The following is a 17,313-nucleotide window of genomic DNA, read 5'->3' as shown; positions in this document are numbered from 1 at the left end:
AGTAAAATTTCTATGAAAAAAAGCATCAAAGCCCTGGGAATAAATCACAAAGCAACATGAATTATCTACACACTACCATTTTCACCTGTCACTGTTTATCCTAAATAAAAAGCATAATGTGCTGCACAATATTCTATCAGATATAATCAAAATCTCTTAAAAATTTTTACAAATGTACAACATATTCATAAAAATTGTTTTTTTACCGTCAGTAGTATCAGTGCAAAGATATACATATAGTACTCACAATAAAAAAAATCATAAACATAAATTGGCATAAGAAACAGCAGAAGGCATACTCTTTATTGACTTTAATCCTCATAAAAACATCTTATCTAGTGTTCTCAAAATAATCTTAAGTTTCATTTTTGTACACAGTCTGCATATAAAAATAGATTCTGTGCAAAGAGGGACAGAATGTGTGTTTTCCCCATTGTATATGTGTTTGTGTATAAGAGAAAGATGTGGAACGGTTATATGTCACTGTCCTCTTTGACCAGGTTGGCCGTGTCCATAAAGGAGTCTTCTGTGGGTGAGTACATGCTAGATTTCTCTCGCTTCACAGGCTTTGGAGGTGGCATTACAGGTGGGAGCTGGCTGGATGAAGTGTCCTCTGTACTCAAAGCACACTGTTTGTCCTGCATCTAAAATCATACAATAATACTTATGTCTATTTCAGAATTATTTCCACCCTTTACAATAATGATACCAGTGGGTATACTGTATGTTTAAAGGTCATGTAAATTTCCACCTGTTCCAGACTTGAAACCTGTTATGATGACCTTGGTTATGTTTAATCATCTTTTTTTCTACTTAATACAGTACATTAATTGTATGTCAGTTTGTTTATTTAAATCAATCATGCATGTTCATCCTTTTCTCAAAAGGTAAAATTAATTACTTACTTACTTACTTAAAAGAAATGTTTTTATATCCCAATCTCCATGAAGATTAGTACCGGAAACTTTTATGATTTGTAAATTTACAGTCTTTTGTGGAAATGTCTTACCTCTGAATATGCTGGGTTTTCAAATGTTGTACCTGGTTTTAGTTTTTTCTTGAATAAATTCCACTTGGACTCCTACAACATAAATAATCAATCGTAAAAGATACAGGCTATTGCTTTGAAATATATAGTTGCTTTGGATCTGATCTTACTGTACCTTTGTTGTCTTGAGGTCAGTTGGAATATTTTTCACCTCCAGTGTCTGTTGCTGTTCATTGTACACTGGGTTCGCAAATACATTCTCTGTTGAATCCCCACTTATATTCACAGTCACCTGAATAGTGAAGAAAAGCAGCAGAAAGTAGCCCAATTTGTAGCCAAAAGGGATAGACTTTATACTGTACATGAGGTAGTATGTATCCCGTCCAGCTTTACCTGTGTGGCATGTATGACTGCAGCATCAGCAGCTGTGCCTGTTGTAGTGGAATAGAGAGGATTCTCAAATGTGACAGGTTCCCTTCCAGCATCAGCAAAATTTTCATTCTGATAACACAAAAGAGTTAGAAATCAGAACAAACTCACTAATTCAATCTGCAAGCACATAAATGACGTTATTTACATGATGTCACAAACATTTATGAATAATTTCTGGAAGATAAAACACTTGGCAAAATCCTTGATTTGGGAAGCTCTAAAGTTGTCTTTAGAGAAAAGAGAGAAGATGTTCAGTTATCACCATGGCTAGATTGTTCATGATTATTCTGTAATGTATCCTTATTAAATGCACAATCACAAATCTCTGAGACATCTGTTAAATACAGATTTGCCATTTAAATTATATGTAGTTTTGAGTAGGTATACATTAGTGTTTCTGACAACTATACTAATGCAACTTGGCCAGGGTGCTAAACATGAGAGATTAAGAGGCCAGCTGAAATGATTGTGGCTTTGATAAAGATGATTAAGGACTTCTCCTTATAGCTAACACACAGAAAAGCTTATTTCTTTGTTTATTTCTATTTCTTTATAAAGCATTCATGCAATGCCTAGAAATGTGAAATGCTGTAGTTAGAAAATTCTCTACCTGAAATAAATGCATGTTGGATTGAAAACTCCAGTTGAAATAACCCAAGTTATTGGATGAAAGAGTAATTCATTTGGACCACTCAGTCACATGTATTTGTAACATTAAAACACAATTCAAACTGGACTTAGATTATCCTTACGACTTAAATGTGCTCATATGCACTTAAAAGCTGAAGCTCCAACTCATAGTGTTCATTTAGGACAGTTTGAGATTTACCAGCTGCATGGCTCTATCAATGAACGATACCCCCAAAGTCTGAGGATCCATGGTGACGTTGTCCCCTGAACGGAAGGACACACCGTTTCCTGTGTCATTTGACTTGGCCAGGCTGCTCAAGCTAAACAACATACAGAGAGAGAGAGAGAGAGAGAGAGAGAGAGAGAGAGAGAGCGAGCACATGAACAGAAAGCAAGCTTGTTCTTAAACTTTATACATATATATATACATATATATATATATATATATATATATATATATATATTTATATATATATTTATATATATATACAGTATATCCTCCAAGTCAAAGAAAGCTGAGTTTGAGTGCTAAATGAGTGCAGTAGAGTACCTGGGTAGCTTAGGCATTGAAGGAATGAGTGAGCCTGTGCGTCTGTAGTTCAGGAAAAGCCCAATGGCGAAAGCCCCACTTAGGAGAATAATAATCACTGCCAGCAGCACAGCCACTGCTAAACAGAGAACAGGAGAGATATTTGTGAGAAACTGGATATCTGTGTGTCAGGACTACACTCAGCTGAATAAAATGTTAATGTATTCCTGTATTTCCTTCACCTTTGCTGAGTAATACAGAATGAATTATACAGGAGTGTTTAGTCAGCACCACGACAGTAAGTAAATAGAAAATATGAAGAAACCAAAATGTTAATAAATAATTTATCATGCATTCAGCAGCCTTTATCAAAATAAGTTAAACTCACACTTGTATGACATATCATTAACTTGCTTCATTAATGTGTAAGACACTAGATAAATTTAACTGGTTTAACTGGTTTGGGAAGTGAGAATAATCTTGTTACCTGTTCCAGCAGGTGCTCCTCGGGACTTTCCTATTTCACAGTGCTTTCCTGAATATCCATAAGGACACCTGTGGGGGCAGAATATCATCAGATTATAATGAGTAACAAACGTAAAGTTTGCCTCTGTTCATTTTCTCCATTACTCAATCCTTTATCCATCAAGAGTACTCTTTACTGAAATTCAGTTTGATGTTTAATGTTTATTGTTGCATTCCTCCGGTTAGACTCACTTGCATTTCGGCAAGCCAGGCCTGTCAGTGGAGCATGTTCCACCGTTAATGCATCCACATTCAGTCGGCATGGGTACCTCTGATTGGCTGGCTGTAAGGGAAAGACCCAAACATTACAAAAACCCTGCAGCCACAAGAGTATCGACAGACAGGATATAATTAGTAATGCTCCAAAAACCAACACTACCAAACAATAACAACAACAATAATAGCTGTGTTACATTTATTTAGCTTTTACACAGAGCTAGCAGAAGCATGTCAGAATCATGTATATGGTCAAACTTAATAATGCTTGACATGTGATACAGAATCACAGCATTATCTAAAATTATACCTTATAATATTACCTTATAATATAATACCTTATAATTTATTCTCATAGCTTGTATGCTTTCCATATAAGAGCTAAAAGTCAGGCTTAGATGATATTTTAATCTGAAATTTCAATTGGCCGAATTTCCTGAATCCCATTGGTAAACATTATTCATTAGTTTATCTGAATAGATTAATAAATAAATTCATATTTTATTAATAAACAAACAAACAAACAAACAAACAAACAAATAAATAAATAAATAAAATGTAATTAAATACATTTAAAGGGGTTTTTCATATTTGACTACATGAGCTTGCAGAGTAATGTTTCTTTAACCTGCATCACACTCATTCTCACTGAAGCTGATCGGGGAGGAGCCTTGTGGACAAGCACAGGTGTATCCACCAGGTCGAAGCAGACACAAATGACTACACACATCTTTACAGGGGTTCAACACTAAGACAAAAGAATGGTTGTGATCAGTAGATGAAACTGTAGTGCAAAAGTTTTCATGAATTATAATTAACATATTCACTGTAATTACTGAGTGAGTAACTGGATCTCACCTGAGCGGTTGTATCTGTGCTCATGATAGATGCGGACCTGAGTCAGCCAGGGGTTTATGGTCAACACCTTCACTTTATCCCCCTTTCCAAACTTGTCAGCCTTCCACACTTCACCCCTGACCTTTGTTGTCCAGTACACATGGCCTTCAAATACATCCAGACTGTAGGGGTTTCCAATATCTACAGACAAGGGCAGGGTGATTAATTCATTTAAGACAAGGAAAGAAAATGTAACTGAAACTGATCCCTGGAATAACTGGAATTTGTATATGTATATACCTCCTGACATGACAATCTTCCTGTCTGTTCCATCTGGTTTCATTGACTCAATAATGTTCTCTTTGGAGTCACACCAGTAAATCCTGTTTCCATTTAGGCAATCTAGTGTAAGTCCTGTTGGCCACCCAAGATCCTCATCCAGCAGCACCTGTCTGTGCTGGCCATCCATCCATGCTGCCTCAATCTTTGGTCTTCTACCCCAGTCAGTCCAGTACATCATACTGGGTGACAACAAAGACAAAAACACATACATAATATGCTTAGTCAAGAGGGCATTTTGACAAATACAGGCCAATTAAAATGGTACGGTAGTTACCCAAGAGCTGGGTTGACAACTATTGCAGCTGGTTGATCTAGATCAGTATGGATTAGCCACTTTCTGTACCGCCCATCAAGCTTTGCAACTTCAATTCGATTGGTGCCAGCATCTGTCCAATAAATATGTCTAAAATATAAAATAAGGTAGACTTAATCCAGGTAGGCAGAGCTCTAAATTTTAACAGTAATATCAGAAAAGATGTTGAACAATACATGCAAAATAACTAAATACACAATAAGTAATGATATGTACCGCCCAACCCAGTCCACAGCAATTCCATCAGGACTGGAGATGTATCTCAGGTTGAGATCTACATATTTCATTTGGTTACTACCATGGTCATCAAATGTGGTCATATATGCCCTCTTTATGGAGCCAAACTGAGCACCATGACCCAAAATGGTCCAGTACACAATACCTGAGAGTAGATAAGTTATATGTAAGTACAGTGTAATGTCATGCGTTATGCTAATTTAAAAATCATTCATGAAACCTGTAATTCAAGAATAGAAATCTGACATAAAATAGCCACGTTAAAAATATAGTCAGATATGATAGCGTTTCATTAAACAACTAAAATGAGCCAAACTAAAATAAATACTGTACATTCCCCAATGCAGAATATTGTTTAACTGTAGTTTCTAGATAGGGTATGGTCTTACTGAGCCCCTGGTCCTCAGGATCCCAAATGTAGTCCAGAGCATGAATGTGTTCAGCATTATCAACATAGTCAGAGTACTGCTTAGATGACAGGTTATAGCGACGGATACGCACATTATCAGGCAACAGCAGCACTGGAGGATTGCCTGAGACAAATAACAGACACTTTGCATTATATAAATACCTTTAAAGTAAAACAAAACAGTGACAAGGGTAAAAAGAGAAGATATTATACTTGCTATTTAAAAAAAAAAGAATGAAATCCACCAAAAGCAGTGTCTTAGTGATGCAAATCTAAATAAATGTTGTTATTCATTCATTCATTCATTCATTCATTCATTCATTCATTCATCTTCTCCAACCACTTTCTACTAGGGCAATGGGGGGATTCAGAGCATATCTTAAGAACACTGGGTGTGTGGTCAGAACACACAATATATGAAATGGCTGCTGATCACAGTGGATGGATGTAAATTAGTACAAAAATATGAGGTTGCCTTTTGTGCTTCAGGATTAAGATGAACAACACCGAGATATCCACATTCCAGAATGACATCTATACGGTGCATAAAAAAAAATCTGTGTCTGACATGTTCAACAAGCATGATGGAGCACTGGGTCACTTTGAACAAAATCACCAGCAGCAGCTTATTCATTTAGACTTGGTAGGTGAATATTTGTCATTTGAACTGCTGTTTTAATCCCATTAGTGTCTAGCATACTTGGTAAACAGGTCACACTCAGATATTGCTGTATTTACTCTATAGTCATCTTTATGGAAACGGAGTTTCAGTGCTATGCTTGGACATAAAGCATAAAATGCAACCTCAGTCTGGCCAACCACGGGAATTTTACTGTATACTAAATGTAATATTCTTTTAGGTATCCATCCTATTGACAGTACAATAAGGCTGCTGCTGGTGGATGTGTTATCCCTATTCAAGATACAGGGATTATAATGTAAGAACAGATACAGGGAGAGAAACAATGTGAACATTAATGAACAATGTTAAACTAAACTATTAGTTATTAGCTCCGTTGCTTACCTTCAGCAGCACATTCAGTCCCATGTTGCGGTCCCACTGAGCGGAAACCCTCAGCACAAAAGCACTCATAACTGCCCTTAGTGTTTTTGCACAGCTGGGGACAGGTGCCATAGAGCTCACACTCATTCACATCTGTAGAGAGAAAGATGGAGACAAACACATGTTTAAATTCAGAGGAGCTGTTGTACTCACTATAATGGATGCTGCTGCATTTTCTTTAAAATTCTACAAACTAAACAAAGGTATAACTATAACAATTCATATATTCCACCTTTTTTGCAACTGTCCAGTATCAGAGAAGAAGATAATAACACTAAATAATACAGTATGAAATACATTTTCATTGATCTTTCGGTGTCATGTAAAAGTCTCAACATTTTACAATTGTGCCTTTTATATTTCTGTGGTGTTCTAAGGTTTGTACAGCTTTCCAGTGCTTTCAGATTTTTTCAGTATCAACCCTTAGACATGGGCAACATTTACCATGAAAAAGCCAGTTACATTTCTAACTAGAAGTAACAATAACTGCTAGCAGTTTTAAAATAACTTAGGCACTAAAATAATGCCTTTTTCAAATGATTTTTTAAACAAATAGTCTTAGTAGTGTATTCAGAGATATGTACCTTTCAAGCTTTGAACAAATTTTGAAATGTATTTATAAGATTTTCAAGCTTCTGTTCAATCCTTGAACAACTTTTACTTGTACAATTTATACAAGGTTTAGGAATATGATTTGGAAACTAGAACTGAATACAGGCAGCAAAATTATTTACACTATTTACATGGACTTCTCCGAGTTTAACCCTTTATGCACAGACCCTCGTATATTAAGGATCTGCCATTAACAATGGTGGACAATTACTTATAGATGAAAATGAATGACTCTCACAGGAATTTCGGAAGTAGATTACAGTTCTGCTGTCGGCGCTGTTGTTATGTGTATGGATTTATTTACATACCCTCACAGGAGTTCTTGTTGTCCTCTCTGGCTTTGTAGCCCTGCCTGCAGGAGCAGATGAAGCCTCCACCTGTCAAGTCGGTGCAGTTATGTTCACACAGATTCTCACTGCAAGAGCGTCCACTGCCACTGTCTAACGCAAAGAAAAAAAACACGTCAAATGCTTGCCACTTAGCATAACATAAAACAAACAGACATCATGAGTGGGGAGTGAATGTGGTGCAAAGGCTGGTTTGTAGTGTGTGTGTATGTGTGTATGAGTGTCTTGTGTATTTGTGTGTTTGTTTAGTGAAGGTTAATGTTACGCACTACAGCCCAACTCATCAGTCTGGTCTCCACAGTCATCAAAATCATCACAGACATACTGCAGAGGAATGCACTGGCTGTTCCCACATTTAAACTCATCAGTAGTACAAGGCCCGTGAGTTGGAGTCACGCCTGAAAGCAGAAAAGGTAATCATGATGAGCCATTACAGAGATCTCTGCTGCATGGCAGCATATAGGAGTGATACAGAGCTAACTCACTATAAATACAATTGTTTATCAGCATCAGAAAAGGTTTATATTACACATTCATTTGCAGATTATTTAATATGAAGTCTGTTACATATTAAATTAAAACACATAGATTGCTGCATTTAAAGTACCACTAAACATTTTAGACCACTAAAAACTAAATCTAATAGTAGCCAGCAATTAATGATCCTGTTTTAATTCACCAGTTACCATGTTGTTTTCTGAAAGGTTTTGTCTGCTAAAATGTATTTGCCCCTCTGTAGTTAGCCTGTACTCACAGTGCTCCTGTTTTTCATCTGTTCCATCTCCACAGTCGTCCACAGAGTTGCAGAGTTCATGGCTGTAGATACAGCGGTTATTGTCACAGCGGAAACGGAAAGGGGGTTCACACGAGATATCCACTGGAAAAAAGATGCATAGCATCAAATCATTGATTTGTATGAGTCACTACTTTGACTTCTTGGTCAATTCTTATGTATGTGTGTGTACAGCCTCTCACAGCAAAGATGCAGCTCTTCGTCTGATCCGTCTCCACAGTCATTGTCCCCATCACACCTCCAGTGCTGCTGAACACAGACATGATTCTTACACTCGAACAGGAATGGAGGACAGTATGTGCCATTGGGAAAACGGGTAGCTGCAAAGGATGGAGACATTATTAATATATTTGCAGACAGTTCATTGATAAAAAGTGACCTTTGAAGATTTAGATCATGTGTCTTAATTTGGCTGTATAATGTAAAATTCTGAAGCTTTTTCTCCCTGAATACATCTTGTTACTTGATTTCAAGAAAAGGGATCTGAATAATCTTAATCATTCGTGGCATATCCTTTTTGTATTTTCTAGCAAAAATAAAATTAATTTGAATTTATTTTGACTGAATCTCATATGCGCCAGCTTCTAGTGCTCTATTATGTGTTACAGTTGGTAGATAACGTGTAGTAAATAGGAAGCTGTTTGGGATCTAGCAATATTACTTTGGGTAAATAAACTATAATAAATCTGAAGTTAATTATGTAATGATATTGTTATGATATTGATGAAAACAACTCAATCTTCATATTCTGTAAAAATACAGAGTGTAAAAGTAGGAAAAAGACTAAAGTCTGTGCTACTATAAAATAATATAATTATTTTAATGTGATTAAATAAGAAAATTTATGGAATTACTATTCAAATGTATAATTTTGGAAAATCAGACAGTGCTGAGTAAGATTAACAGGAAAGGAACACGTTTGCAAGAATTGTGTCAAAACAGCACTGCTATTTTATTGATGTAGTAGATACAGAAATGTTGGGATGGGTATTTTCACAGGAGCATGTTTCAAAACTACATATTAATAACTCAGTCATATCTATTCGACTAGAGCTTCCAGCCAGGAGTTGTGTATGCATTAAAGAAAGAGGAGGAACTCACGGCAGGACGTCTCATCAGTGAAGTCCATGCAGTCTGCACTGCCATCACATTTGAAGCGCTCAGCGATGCAGTGACCACTATCACATTGAAAGTATCCAGGATGGCAGGTCCGCAACTCTACAACACAGTCAGAACAAGAAACATTACACTTCACACAAGAGTCTCCGGTCTACACAAACAGGATAAAAACACTGCTTAGTCAAGCAGGAATGGATCACACAGCCGGTGCCATTTGCCTTGTATCCAGGAGGATAGAACTAGACAATGTTCTCATTGGGATAGAAAACTGGCAGTGTGCATCTCTACGTCGCAGGAAGTGTGCAACACCCGTGTGGCAGAGCCGGGAACTTAGCATTCTTCTCTAAGATGCTCAGAAATGCTGTGGAAAGCCATGCTATTAAATAACAAAACTCTAGAAAATGGTTATAACACATATTGCATTTATTTGTTTAGTACATTTACAGCCATATTCAAAATGCATAAATACTGGTAATTCTTTAGTTGAATGATGCTTTTCTTTTGTATAATTCTCTGTGAATGCCTCATGGTTAATGTATTATCATCAAACATCTTTCCTTTGTAAAACCAGAATTCAAAAGTGCTCATGCATGATGCAACATGATTTGTAAGTAAATAATTATTCAGCCATTAATTATATGGCACATAATACTCTATAAACTAATAAAAGGTGGTTTTGCATCAGTGGTTCAGGAGAAAGTTTGAGAATGAGGTTGCTACGCCCCCACTGTATACTCCCGCCAGCCAAACAAAGAGGCTCTGCTCACCACAGTCTCTTTCATCCGAGTTATCCTCACAGTCGTTGTCATGGTCACACACCCAGCGTTCAGGAATGCAGCGCAGGTTGTCACAGCGATACTCACTCTCCGTGCATGCTCGAGGGTCTGCGGATGCACAAAGCTGTGTCAGTCACAAGCTTGCTTTCTGTTCGTTCTCTCTCTCTCTCTCTCTCTCTCTCTCTCTCTCTCTCTCTCTCACACACACACACACACACACACAAACACATACACACACACTCACACTACTACTTATTTTATTTTCTTATTTTTATTTTCATATTTTATTAAGCTCTTTTTGTTCTATAAATAAATTCAAAATTTTTCCATTTTATTAATTCATGCTTAAATCTTGTATTGCTTGCTTTACACAGCACAGGCCACAATAGTAACCAGCAATGTAATGAGATATAAAATAACATAAAAACAAAACAACAATTTTTATATGCTATGTACACAGGCAATACAAAGTCCTTATTTCCATTTACATGTTCATATAGAGGTGATTAGAAGTGAAATATAATAGGTGAATGTGAACACAAGCCTGTTTTGAAATTACAGGAAAATGTAGATACTAATATGTTTATTATTATGTTTATTAGTAATTCCTAGTAAATAATCTGGAAGCTAATAATCTGAGAACAGACGCCTTGCTGACATATATTCAGGTGACTGATTCAGCTCTTTAAACTCTCTGTTTATTATTTATTCATTCCTGAAACCTAGTATTCAGCATAATATTATGGGTTATACAGTAATAAGCGTGAAAGCAATAAAAACGTGTGTGGTTATAAGAATAAGGAATAAGTTTACACCTGCTGACAAGTTCTGGGAGTTAAAAGATTAACACAGTGAAGTGACAGCAGGAGGGAAAGACCAAAGTCAACGAATTAGAAGAACAAGAAATAACACACAAGCAATAAATCCAGTGATTCAGTTATTCATAAGCCAAGCAAGAGTGAAGACTGGGTGTAAGCAGAGAGAATTTGATGGAGCATTTTGGTGCAAAACACCACAAAAAATGCTGCAGTAAATCTCAGACACACAAACCAAACGTTTAACACTGATAATAAAGTTGGTTATGCTGTGTTTTGCTATGTTACAGGATTAAGAGGTTATCTAATGAGCCACGGGTTGTTTTTCACAGCCTGCCACATTTATAAAGATCCCCCTCTGTTCTGAGGGTCATTTTTATGAGGTGAGTTCATAGATGAATTCATTAGGAGGAGTGAAGCTGTGCACTGCAGCACGGCAGCTCCTGTGTGGGGGGAGAGACAAGTGCTGAAAAAATCAGCACCACTTTCAGTGTAAAAACTCAGTGATTTAGCGCAGGTTCCCATCATCCTTTCACCCAACTCACAACCTTCAACATGGAGCTTTATCTCTTTCTGTTTGTACTCCAGCTTTCTGTCTCTCACTGTCTAAGCTCCCTTCACTCTTCCCTCCTGTTTCTCCACAAGTTTTTTTTCTTTAAAACTCACACATTCACACAATATAATATATATTATATTGTAAATATATTACATATTAATGATCTTGACACAGATTAACTTTAGCATCTTATGGTAACTCTGTTTGTTATACCCTTGATTATGATGTTACAATGGTTTTACTTAGGTATGTCATTATACTGGGTTTATAATGATGGGTTTTTATATAATATGGTAGAAAATAACATTTAAAAACCATCATCTCCAACTCACTCTCTCACTCACTCATTTTCTACCGCTTATCCGAACTACCTCGGGTCACAGGGTCACTACCTCAGGCGTCATCGGGCATCAAGGCAGGATACACCCTGGATGGAGTGCCAACCTATCGCAGGGCACACACACACTCTCATTCACTCACGCAATCACACACTACGGACAATTTTCCAGAGATGCCAATCAACCTACCATGCATGTCTTTGGACCGGGGGAGGAAACCGGAGTACCCGGAGGAAACCCCCGAGGCACGGGGAGAACATGCAAACTCCACACACACAAGGCGGAGGCGGGAATCAAACCCCCAACCCTGGAGGTGTGAGGCGAACGTGCTAACCACTAAGCCACCGTGCCCCCCATTATCTCCAACTTAGCTTACTTAATTAAAATAAATAATTAAAATAAATACTATCTTGTTATGCAATTGTAAGGAATAGTTAATATCAAAAATATGCAATGTTTATTGCTACTTATATCTCAAATGTAACTACAGAACCAGTACTATTACAATTTCATGACTTAGTTTTAGTATTCTGTGGCTTTATTTTGTGTGCACAATGAAAAATATAATGCAAAATAATAAGAAGTGCCAGATTAAACACTTTATAATATCTTATAAGCTGCTGAATAATTATTGATTTATGTAATAATTATTAATAATTATTATATAAGTACTACTCATGCAGCAATGGTATATACTGGCATTATATAAGACTTTTATTTAAATGCTTTCCATTATTGCATTCTTATAATCAATGTTTGTCTTTCTGAACTTATTTAAATGTTTCAGTCATCTGTTGCTGTTTTTGTACATCGTTTAATGTAGTAATTTTCAAGTCTCCGTATTTTAAATGTTAAAGACAAATGTTTTTATTAAAGTACATGGTGTAGACTTTATTAAAAAACGCTGTCTCTGACATTTTTACTTAAAAAAAAGTTTGGCAGCCTTTGAAGTGTGAATTAAATGTAGCTGATTTGAGCAGTCTGAATAGGAACTCACAGAAAACTGACTTTTACAGCAGAGTAATTCAGCTCTGAATACGAGCAACTTTCCCTGAATACCAGAGAAGAAATGATTGCTAAAGTCTACGCAACTGTAATATGTGATATACCGGATAGACGAAAAAAGCACCGCTTGTCGTACTCTGTATGTATGTGTATGTGACAAATTTTGATTTGATTTTATTGTAGTGGAAAGAATTGTACAGAGCATTTTTAGGTCATATCCTGCAACTTCACTAATATATGCCCTTTAGATTAATCTGTAAAAATGGGTATCATTTTTTTTCAACAGGGAAACTTCAGGGCTTGACCAAATCTATGCCTGTGTGTGTCACATTCCATTTGTGAACCTTGACATATATTGAGAAATGGAAGTTGTCAGGTGTTTTTATTCAGAAACATAGCATGATTTTCAAAACAAGCAAAACATTTTCTGAGATTTATGAAATACAAGCTACTCACTGCAGTTGCGTTCATCTGATCCATCTCCACAGTCATTGTCTCCATCACACTTCCAGCGCAGAGGGATACACTTGTGGTTATCACAGCGGAAATCTCCAGCAGGGTCACAGGTCAACTCCTCTATAAACATGACACAGAGGTCAAGTTTTAATACATATTTACTCACAAAAACTAAAATCCATTCATTAACTATATAATGCTATATAATGTCACTCATAATGTAATAAATAAATAAATAAATAAATAAATAAATAAATAAATAAATAAATAAATAAATAAATGTTTTAACTTCCATTTTCTATGCACTAAAACACACAGTCAATAAACTAAAGAAAAGCCTAAACAATATGTAGTTTCTTGATGACAATCACAGTCCCGAACTTAATTTAGAAACCTACAACATGTACAGTACAGTAAACATGCTCACTTAAAAATATATATATTTCTATTATATTCTGTGAACATTCTATTGAGTTTAAAACATGACTTTGAACAAGCACTATATCTCACTTATCCAACATTGTTATCTGGACTAATTTTACAATTTGGGTCTGCAGACAGAAGAGATAAATGAGACATTCTTTAGCACCTTGTGGCATGCTGTTTAATACAGACATGTTGATAAATGCAGCATTGCACTTTGAAGGGAAAGCAAAAACGGTGGATTTAATTACAGCTAGGATGAAAGTAGCAAAGGGAGTACAGACACCTCCCTCAAAACACACACACACACACAACATACACGTACACTGAGCTCTGAGTCATAGCAGATACGCTACAGGGAAGATCAGAGCGCAGACACTGCTGAACATAGACACACAGACACACACACACAATCCAAGAGGTGCCCCACCTGGCATTCTTATGCTCAGATTAGGGAGATCTCTCCTCTCTGTGCAGGATGGCACTAATGGAGTGGGGGGATGCTGATAACACTTGGGAGGACTGGAGTTGTGCATGTGTGAGTATGTGCATGTGTGTGTAAGGGTCAGACTAGAGAATACAGAGCTCAATCTGTACTGTCAGCATGCATAGGAATATTTATTTATACATACTTACTGCATTTGCATAGACACACTGACATCAATTGTTTTATTAGTTATTTATGAATATTCCATATAGTTTAACGATAGTTTCACTGCAGTTGCATCACTAGTATTGTTTCAGCAGTGTGTAGCAACCAGTAGATACAGCATCAAATAAATTGTGGCTAATGTTAATGTTAATGCTGATAGAAATGAACTGGATTTACTGACGAATTACTTAATTAGATATTACTTTTTAATTTCTCTGCTTTCAATTTTTCTTTAATAAACATATTTCATTATTCAGTTACTGTGCAAGCATCAGAACAAATGTGACATAATTATCATTACATAATTAGTATATTAGCATATTGTGGTAAGGTATTTTAGATCACAGCTCTACATGCGATGATAAAAAACACATATAATATATAGTTGCTATTCCATTTAAGGACACCCACATCGGATTAAACTGGTGCCTGATACAGAACTAGACACACAGAAACCATAAATCTATGCTGTAGACTCAGACTAGCAAGGGGTTGAGGGTAGAGGTCAGAGAGAGCCATTCATCAGAGCAGGCTCTTCTCTTGCTAATGGACAACTGGAGTGTGAAGGGATGAATACATAATCATCTTCAACATTACCACACAATACTTCAAACATTGTATGAAATTAGTTCGCCTTCAAACATTGTATGAAATTAGTTCTCCTATTTACATTATATTAGCATATTCTTAACCTAATTGCAGGAATGTACAAAAATTTTTGTACATTTGTACAAAAGTTTACAGTATTTAGACTGGTTTAAGGTACTGCAAGTAAACTTAAAATGTAACTCTTGAACAAGGCACCGAACCCCACCGAAATACAAAGCTGACTAGATGAGTGTTAAAGACACAGCAATGACTGTAGCAAACTTCAACTCACCAGCTTACTAGTGAAGTTACTAGTGAATATGCTTGCTGTGTGTTGCACTTACCACAGTTCTGTTCATCACTGTTGTCCCTGCAGTCGTTTTGTCCATTGCACAAAGCCCACAGAGGTACACAGCGGTAATTTGTGATGCAGTCAAACTCAGTGTGGTTATCACATCGATACGCTGGACCCACTATGAACAGAACAAAGCAACAATCAACAACACAGTGTAATATACAATCAGATACCTAATTCAAATATGCCACTTAATGCCAGAGATTATTCTGACTTCCACCTCACACCCTATTTTAGTCCTCCAAACTCTTGCACCACACATGCTACCCATTAAGCAGTTAATGATACACTACTTATTATGAACATTAACATTACAAGTGCTGCACAATTTATACATGAATTAACATCTAATGACATGTTTATGCACCATATGGCCTTCACCTATTATGGTGTTTCTTTAATGTTTGTCTTATTCTCTGCTGATCGTAATGTCTGTGGCAAATTGACCTTATGACTTGTACGTAAACACCTAACACACTCATATCTACAAGCTTTCATGCATTTATTCATAATCTTTTTTAACATGTCTCACTGCCGGTAGTAAGTGTTTTACTCAAATCCCTTTCGATTCTGCTGAGGGAGTCTATTAAGAATTTTATTTGCATCCTTAAAAAAACAAATTTATATATCATTACACACATGACATTGCATTCATTCATTCATTTTCTACCGCTTATAGGAGCCTGTGCCTATCTCTGGCGTCATCGGGCATCAAGGCAAGATACACCCTGGAAGGAGTGCCAACCCATCGCAGGGCACACACACAATCATTCACTCACGCACTCACACACTACGGACAATTTTCCAGAGATGCCAATCAACCTACCATGCATGTCTTTGGACCAGGGGAGGAAACCGGAGTACCCGGAGGAAACCCCCGAGGCACGGGGAGAACATGCAAACTCCACACACCGGAGGCGGGAATCGAACCACCAACCAGAGAGGTGTGAGGCGAACGTGCTAACCACTAAGCCACCGTGCTCCCCGCATGACATTGCATGTGACATAATTCATGCTATTATAATTTGTAACTCATATAGCAATAGTATAATAGTTTAGATCTGGTAATATATATTATTTGAACTCTTCTGCAGCAATCTCACGTGTTACCATTATTTTAGTACCAGAATTTCATCTTGTAGTTTTTGATATACTCATTTAAAATAGAGCATGTAATTTTCAAAAAACAGGGAGAAAAATAGGCCTAGGGTGGAAGGGGTTAACTAATTCCACAGGTTTATTATTTCATATGTTACTTAATCAGAAGTATAGTGCTTATTATTATCAAAAAATGCAACCAGATTTTATTTTTAAAAAATTCTTGCTTTTGTTTAAAATGGTTGCATTTTACCTTTGTTTAAGAATACTATCTGAATTGCATAAAATACCATACTATCTGAATTGCATAAAATTTCACTAAATGTATTATGTTTATAAGGTTGTCTGCCATATATGAAAAACCTGATCAAAATAAAACACAAGACTGACAGATGCGACACTCACTGCACTCATCGATAGGTTCATCCGAGTTATCTCCACAGTCATCATCTATATCACATTTCCAGCTCTGAGGGATGCAGCGGCCGTTCCTGCACTTGAACTGGCCGGGACGGCATGTTCTACTGGAGCAGTGTGAGGGCTCCTCGTCTGAACCATCTCCACAGTCATTCTCCCCATCGCACTGCCATGCCTCTGGGATACAGCGCTTATTACTGCATTGCCACTGGTGCGACTCACATTGGTGTGTTGCTGAGAGGGGAACAAGTCAACTCAATGTGAATGTTTTTGGTGAGTTTTTAAATAGCATATGAATGATGAATATTAACAAATATTTTGCTACATATTCTGAGAAAGCTCTGGAAAATCATTACACGTCTAAAGGCAGTTATTGGGGTGTCAGTAAATCTTAATATGAAAGCTGCTTAAATTATTTTGTCAGTGAAAAATAATACTAAAT

The 17,313-nt window shown here is 36.7% G+C and overlaps 1 protein-coding gene across 3 annotated transcripts in view; it reads right to left on the bottom strand.

The window, feature by feature from the left end:
* Positions 1–296: 296 nt before the first annotated feature.
* lrp2a (low density lipoprotein receptor-related protein 2a) overlaps positions 297–17,313 on the bottom strand; it is a 62,028-nt gene continuing 45,011 nt past the window's right edge. For all 3 annotated transcript variants that reach the window (XM_060876784.1, XM_060876785.1, XM_060876786.1), the window contains 24 exons: positions 16,860–17,105; positions 15,346–15,474; positions 13,339–13,458; positions 10,160–10,276; positions 9,375–9,491; positions 8,456–8,593; positions 8,235–8,357; positions 7,750–7,878; positions 7,442–7,573; positions 6,483–6,614; positions 5,439–5,582; positions 5,029–5,194; positions 4,774–4,902; positions 4,458–4,678; positions 4,179–4,358; positions 3,949–4,068; positions 3,297–3,387; positions 3,067–3,134; positions 2,601–2,718; positions 2,250–2,370; positions 1,382–1,489; positions 1,164–1,280; positions 1,010–1,081; positions 297–644 (listed from right to left, as the gene is read on the bottom strand). In XM_060876784.1, the coding sequence (XP_060732767.1) occupies positions 474–644; positions 1,010–1,081; positions 1,164–1,280; positions 1,382–1,489; positions 2,250–2,370; positions 2,601–2,718; positions 3,067–3,134; positions 3,297–3,387; positions 3,949–4,068; positions 4,179–4,358; positions 4,458–4,678; positions 4,774–4,902; positions 5,029–5,194; positions 5,439–5,582; positions 6,483–6,614; positions 7,442–7,573; positions 7,750–7,878; positions 8,235–8,357; positions 8,456–8,593; positions 9,375–9,491; positions 10,160–10,276; positions 13,339–13,458; positions 15,346–15,474; positions 16,860–17,105 (3,209 nt within the window). In that variant the 3' untranslated portion in view covers positions 297–473. The remainder of the gene's footprint in view (positions 645–1,009; positions 1,082–1,163; positions 1,281–1,381; positions 1,490–2,249; positions 2,371–2,600; positions 2,719–3,066; positions 3,135–3,296; positions 3,388–3,948; positions 4,069–4,178; positions 4,359–4,457; positions 4,679–4,773; positions 4,903–5,028; positions 5,195–5,438; positions 5,583–6,482; positions 6,615–7,441; positions 7,574–7,749; positions 7,879–8,234; positions 8,358–8,455; positions 8,594–9,374; positions 9,492–10,159; positions 10,277–13,338; positions 13,459–15,345; positions 15,475–16,859; positions 17,106–17,313) is intronic.

This window comes from Tachysurus vachellii, chromosome 8 (genome assembly GCF_030014155.1).
Source record: "Tachysurus vachellii isolate PV-2020 chromosome 8, HZAU_Pvac_v1, whole genome shotgun sequence".
Taxonomy (NCBI): Eukaryota; Metazoa; Chordata; class Actinopteri; order Siluriformes; family Bagridae; genus Tachysurus; species Tachysurus vachellii.
This window is presented reverse-complemented; position numbering and strand designations above follow the sequence as displayed.